Source organism: Hyperoodon ampullatus (assembly GCF_949752795.1).
Source record: "Hyperoodon ampullatus genome assembly, chromosome: 6".
Lineage (NCBI taxonomy): Eukaryota > Metazoa > Chordata > Mammalia > Artiodactyla > Ziphiidae > Hyperoodon > Hyperoodon ampullatus.
In genome coordinates, this window is record NC_136919.1 from 56,625,650 (window position 1) to 56,633,009 (window position 7,360).

Genomic DNA, 7,360 nt, shown 5'->3' on the forward strand with positions numbered 1-7,360 from the left:
GAAAGAACCCTGTAATAGTCAAGTTCAAAATGATTTGGCTTATTTTTTTCTTTAGCATGTAGCAATTCACTGAAACTTTACAAAACATTAGAAATCCTCACTGTTTGTATATTTCCCCCCCCTAATATATATAAAAGAAAATAACAAGGAGCTTAAAGAAAAAGAATTTTAGAGACAACTAATAAGTTAAATGACATAGGAAAACTGAAAGGGAGAACTGAAAGTGGGAAATTCCTCCCCAACAGAAGGAGTGGAGGGCCACCCTATATAAGTAGTCCACACTCATGGAGAAAGGACATTCACACTGCAAACTCTTGAAGACTTGGCTTCAGCATCTAGTAGTAGACCAGATAACGCTGTTCCTGTTTTCATCATGACCCACAGGTGCATCCTCCAAATTGCTCTCCTGTTGTGTTTCTCCACCACAGCTCTTTCCACGAGCTACAGATTGCTTCGATTCCAACAAAGGAGCAGCAGTTTGGCATGTCAGAAACTCCTGCTGCAGCTGCTGCAGTTACCTGGAATGCCTCAACATTGCCTCGAGGAGAGGATGGACTTCAAGGTCCCTGATGAGATTAAGCAACCACAGGAGTTCCGGAAGGAAGACGCCGTATTGGTCATCTATGAGATGCTCCAGCAGATCTTTTGTATTCTCAGAAGAAATTTCTCTAACACCGGCTGGACCGAGACCATCAGTGAGAAGAACCTCCTTGCGGAAGTCTCTGGGCAGATGGATCGTCTGGAGACAATCCTGGGGGAAATAGTGGAGAAGGAAAACTTCACCGGGGTAAACATGACCATTCTTCACCTGAAGAAATATTACTTGCAGATCGTGCAGTACCTGAAGTCCAAGGAGTACAGCAACTGTGCCTGGACAGTAGTGCAAGTGGAAATCCTCAGGAACTTTTCCTTCCTTAACCACCTTACAGACTACCTCCGTAATTGAAGATCTCCCCGCTGTGGCTCTGGGAACGGACAATGCTGCCAATGATGTCAGGCTCCTCAACCAGCGGAGGTTCTTTAAGTAACGGACAGGCAATGCACTGGATTTGAAAGGACAGTTAAAGACTTTAAGCTTTTTAAAAATTAATTTATACATTATTTATTTATTTAAACTTTTACCATGGGAAATAAACTTTTTATGAAACAAAGTCAACATGGCAGTTTTCATTTCAATTTGATTTATGTAACCATCATATTAAAAATTGCAGAGCAGGGCTTCCCTGGTGGCGCGGTGGTTTGGAGTCCGCCTGCCGATGCAGGGGACATGGGTTCGTGCCCCGGTCCAGGAGGGTCCCGCATGCCGCGGAGCGGCTGGGCCCGTGAGCCATGGCCGCTGGGCCTGCGCGTCCGGAGCCTGTGCTCCGCAACGGGAGAGGCCACGGTGGTGGGAGTCCCGCGTACCGCAAAAAAAAAAGAAAAAAAAAAAATCGCGGAGCTCTTAGGAGACGTTCTTTGTAAGATGAGCCTGCAGAATAGTAGAAGTTCTGGGCCCTGCCTTCAAGGAATTTGAAATACAAGGAAGCCGTGTGGAATATACAAGGTAAAAGATGATAAGGGGATGGGATTTTAGGAGAAGAAATGTGGCCTGAGCCTCTACAGAATTAAAATGGGAGAGCCAGGTAAGTGACGGTGGAACTAGAAGCAGGGGTGCCTACTGCTTCTACACTGTGCCCCAGGCTCTTTGGGCCTAAAGTTAGAATTTGACTGGCTGTCAGGGTAACCAGGGGAATATTTCGGCTCTTGTGTTTGTCCTAAACTCATCCCTATTATCTGTGGGATGCTCTGCTTCCCTCCCCATGCCCCACGGGATTTTAAAATATTTACGTGCCCATCCCCCTCCTCCGGCCAAGCCTAAGTGTGAGAAGTCCCAGGCACTTCTGTGACACTGTTAAGTAGCAGTCCCTTTATTTTACTCTTCATGGTACAGCCAAGATGTATGGGTGTCTTAGGAGAGCTGGGGTCTCTGTCGACTTCCAGGGTACAGACACCAGAGGGAGAAAGAACTCTGCCTGATAGCCCTGCTGTCTGGCTAGGTTTTCTCCCCATGTTTTTTTCAGAAAAGCGAGCCTGCTCCTGGTTCCCCCTTCCCTGTTCATACAGAATTCCAGGACTATCCTATCTGTGTTTTCTGCTGCTCTGCATCTCTGAAGCTACATACTCTCTAAAGTCAAATCCAAGACAGGTGCAGCAGATTAAGTTGTTTTAGGCCAAGTGAAAAACCAGGGAGCATGGGAGAAAGGGAAATTCGGGTGGGAGAGAGCGGGCACTCACTTATTCCAGGCCTTACCCTGAGGAAATAAAGTTTCCCTAGGAGCTCTTTGGAACCTGGCCAGCATGGCTGGGTTTCTGTCTTTGTAGTGAACCCTGTGGGAATCTGAATTTTTGATTGTTCCTGTCATTAGCAGCTACCATCCAGGCACTGAGCTGAGCGCCTACCTATGTAATTGGATTTAGTCCTCTTCAAAAGCAACCCTCAGGGGGCTTCCCTGGTGGTGCAGTGGTTGGGAGTCTGCCTGCTGAGGCAGGGGACACGGGTTCAGTGTCCTGGTCTGGGAGGATCCCACGTGCGGCGGAACGGCTGGGCCTGTGAGCCATGGCCGCTGAGCCTGCGCTTCCGGAGCCTGTGCTCCGCAGCAGAAGCACCCCTCAGGTAGGCACAATTCCATTATTGCTTTTTACAGAAAACTAAGTCTCCAAGGGGGTTAGTTACTTCACCTGCTCACATAGCTAGTGAGTGGAGGTTAAAAACAAATTACAAAGGGAAGAATCATATACAGTATTATTTGTATCTAAGAGTTTTCTCCTAGAGCAGCACGGAAGTCTGTGGTACCTTTAAGGGATTCAGCTTTGAGGAGAAACGTTAGTGAAAAGTTTCAGAGCAGACACTATCCTGCAGACAATGAACTCGGGGCTCCCCCTTCTGACTCAGGTTGGGTAAATCACCAGCTGTGGGACAGAGACGTGCCATCCTGGTGGGTCTCCTGCTGTTGTTGTCCTCCCAAGCCAGGCAAGGTCCTGTAAAATGATAACTTTCCCTCTCTCCCCAACTCCCCACAGTCTGAGACTCCACACCCCAGTTCTGCCAAAAGCCCTTCCACAGCCATGCTTCCTTTTGCCTAGGAGTCAAAAACAAGATCCGTACATCAAAATGCGGAGTGAAAGGCATGTCTAGAGCAGCCAAGAGGATGCTAAAGAAGTTTGCCCGGTCTCCATTGTGAAAATGACTAGACTACTCAAAGCAATTTACAAATTCAGTGCAATCCCTATCAAACTACCAATGGCATTTTTCACAGAACTAGAACAAAAAATTTCACAATTTGTATGGAAACACAAAAGACCCCAAATAGCCAAAGCAATCTTGAGAAAGAAAAACGGAGCTGGAGGAATCAGGCTCCCTGACTTCAGACTATACTACAAAGTTACAGTAATCAAGACAGTATAGTACTGACACAAAAACAGAAATATAGATCAATGGATATATTTGGGTTTTCTATCCTGTCAACAGGATAGAAAACTCAGAGATAAACCCATGCACATATGGTCACCTTATCTTTGATAAAGGAGGCAAGAATACACAATAGAGAAAAGATACCCTCTTAAGTAAGTGGTGCTGGGAAAACTGCACAGCTACATGTAAAAGAATGAAGTTAGAACACTTCCTAACACCTTACACAAAAATAAACTCAAAATGGATCAAAGACCTAAATGTAAGGCCAGACACTATCAAACTCTTAGAGGAAAACACAGGCAGAACATTCTATGACATAAATCACAGCAAGGTACTTTTTGACCCTCCTCCTAGAGAAATAGAAATAAAAATAAACACATGGGACCTAATGAAACTTAAAAGCTTTTGCACAGCAAAGGAAACCATAAACAAGATGAAAAGACAACCCTCACAATGGGAGAAAATATTTACAAATGAAGCAATTGACAAAGGATTAACCTCCAAAATATACAAGCAGCTCATGCAGCTCAATAACAAAAAACAAACAACCCAATCCAAAAATGGGAGAAGACCTAAATAGACATTTCTCCAAAGATATACAGATTGCCAACAAACACATGAAATGATGCTCAACATCACTAATCATTAGAGAAATGCAAATCAAAACCACAATGAGGGCCTCCCTGGTGGCGCAGTGGTTGAGAGTCCGCCTGCCGATGCAGGGGATACGGGTTCGTGCCCCGGTCTGGGAGGATCCCATATGCCGCGGAGCGGCTGGGCCCGTGAGCCATGGCCGCTGAGCCTGCGCATCCGGAGCCTGTGCTCCGCAACGGGAGAGGCCACAACAGTGAGAGGCCCGCGTACCGCAAAAAAAAAAAAAAAAAAAAAAACAAAAAAAAAAAACCACAATGAGGTATCATCTCACACCAGTCAGAATGGCCATCATCAAAAAATCTACAAACAGTAAATACTGGAGAGGGTATGGAGAAAGGGAACCCTCTTGCACTGTTGGTGGGAATGTAAATTGATACAGCCACTATGGAGAACAGTATGGAGGTTCCTTAAAACACTAAAAATAGAACTACCATACCACCCAGCAATCCCACTTCTGGGCTTGTACCCTGAGAACACCATAATTCAAAGAGTCATGTACCACAATGTTCATTGCAGCTCTATTTACAATAGCCAGGACATGGAAGCAACCTAAGTGTCCATTGACAGATGAATGGATAAAGAAGATGTGGCACATATATACAATGGAATATTACCCAGCCATAAAAAGAAACGAAATTCAGTTATTTGTAGTGAGGTGAATGGACCTAGAGTCTGTCATACAGAGTGAAGTAAGTCAGAAGGAGACAAACAAATACTGTAAGCTAACACATATATATGGAATCTAAAAAAAAAATTGTTCTAATGAACCTAGGGGCAGGACAGGAATAAAGATACAGACATAGAGAATGGACTTGAGGATATGGGGAGGGGGAAGGGTAACCTGGGACGAAGTGAGAGAGTAGCATTGACATATATACACTACCAAATGTAAAATAGCTAGTGGGAAGCAGCTGCATCGAACAGGGAGATCAGCTCAGTGCTATGTGACCATGAAGAGGGGTGGGATAGGGAGGGTGGGAGGGAGACGCAAGAGGGAAGGGATATGGGGATATATGTATATGTATATGTATAGCTGATTCACTTTGTTATACAGCAGAAACTAACACAACATTGTAAAGCAATTATACTCCAATAAAGATGTTAAAAAAAAAAAGTAAAAAAATTTAAAAATTAAAAAGGAAGTTCACCCGGGCCAAACAGCTAAACTGGCCGAGAAAGAGAGAGGCTGGGGCAGCCCTGGAAAGGCCTTCTCTGTGTGTGTCCATGGGACTAGAGGACAGAGGAGAGGCTTCTTCTGCAGAATTGTGAATAACTGTGCCACTGCTGAGCATTCTGGTCCATCCAGAATATCAAAAGTATGTTCATCATAGTAGAGGATAAATGATAATTAATATTAATTCTAATAAGAATGATGGAGGTTAACCTAAAACCACATGTTTGAGTGTTTGCATATGTTAAACAACTATGCCACATATAAGGCAGCATATCTTCATAGATAGCTACATATGAGGAGTGAAGTGATTATTTTAGCTGGCACCAGAATACCTCCCTAGGAAAAGCACTTGTTTAGGAAAATATCAAATGGGCCCCTTGAGATACAAGGTGAGATCTTGAGTTTGTGGGCATGGCAACACAAAAGATAGCACAACATCAATAGCATGTTTTTGTGTGTCTGTTTTTAAGGAGGAAAGAGAGAGAAACACAGCCGATGGTCTTGGAGCTCTGATGCTCCCTGGAATAAGGCAGCAGTGAAAAATTTCTGATGAGGGCAAACAAAGGACTTTTAAGAACACGGATGTCTCACAGACAACTTGAAATTATGTGTACTGATGTGATGAAATCCTGTCCTCCATCTTCTTCAAACCTTCAGTGGAGGTGGCTACCCACACAGAGTCACCGTGTGTGTAGAAATCATAGAGTGTCCAGGGTTGAAATGGTATGGGGAAACAAGCAGACGGTGGCTAGATGTCCATACATCAACCAAATCAGTGGGGACAGAAGGCAGAGCCATGACAACAGAGCCACTTCCCATCTCCACCCATCTACCTCCCAAGGAAATCGTGGAGAGGACATGGATTAGGGGGTCGAGCAGTTTTATCTACTCTTAAGCAGTTCGAAGGGCCTGGTGAACATCTTGGTTAACATAAATATCATGTAAATATTGCCTAACCATACGGACATGTAGATACAGGGTAATATCAGTGTACATTTGTATGGTATTTTTCTCACTTAACAAAGCTGGTATTTAGGAATTTGGGGTGTCATTAGGCACTTTTAGGTCCTGAGATATATCTGATGCAGGAACTTGTTTACAAAATGCTCTTAAGAAAATGAAAAGAACATGCCACAGTCTGGGAGAAACTATTTACAAATCACATATCTGATAAAGGACTTGTGTGTAGAATATATTAAAAAATGCTCTCAAAACTCAACAATAAGAAAATAACCCAATAAAAATGGGTGATATATTTGAATGAATACTGTACCAAAGAGACAGATGAATAGTAAATAAGTACATGGAAACATGCAAGCTTTCTTCATAGGTATTTTTTTGTGTGCTTGTGTGTATGTGTGTGGTTTAGATCAGATAATGAATGTGAAATGGTTTTTAATTACACAGGAGCCCATTTGATTACATGAGGACCTATCATAGCCACTACCCTTCCTGAGGAATGTCCAGCAGCCATCCTGGTCCAATTCTGTATGTGACACACTTGAGGTCTGTCCAGCAGAGAAGGCAAGGCCCTCACTGATATGGACTTCTGTGTCGACTAGTCTAGTTATGAGACAGAGAGTCAACAGCTGGTAGTGCAGTCGGAAGGTGAAGGGCACCCAGAACCAGGTCTTGCTAATTGCAAACATCTTCTCTAAATCTGTCATACTGGTGCTTACTGAGCCTGAAAAAGAAATTGTTTTATGAATTTATCCTATTTTTTCTCAACATTAATTGTTGCTTTATAAATATCAGTTTAATTGTCTAAAATCTCTTAGAATATTTAGTTTAAAACAATCAAACTCTGAGATTGGACTATAATTGCCAGCACAGAAAAGTACTCTTAATTTAGCAGGACCACGTTAATCACTTAATTTGTTAATTGACTTGATGGATAGTACTCCAAAAACTTGTTCCCATCAAACAATTATCACCAAATCAGTAAATTTGGCTTCAGTTGGCATTCCGTTTCAAAATCTTTGCTTTGCTTTATAATTCCCTGCGTAGGGTGTTCTTAGGAAACTCAAAATGCATTATTTAAATTATATCCCCCAACAATTAGCCTAGGAATAAGAAAAAAA

At 43.1% G+C, this 7,360-nt stretch overlaps 1 protein-coding gene across 1 annotated transcript; it reads left to right on the forward strand.

Moving 5' to 3' along the window:
• Positions 1–373: 373 nt before the first annotated feature.
• On the forward strand, positions 374–946 carry IFNB1 (interferon beta 1; the record flags this gene model as incomplete). The annotated part of the gene is made up of 1 exon (XM_079705983.1): positions 374–946. The coding sequence occupies one exon, from the start codon at positions 374–376 to the stop codon at positions 944–946; it is 573 nt and encodes a 190-aa protein (XP_079562109.1).
• Positions 947–7,360: the final 6,414 nt, after the last annotated feature.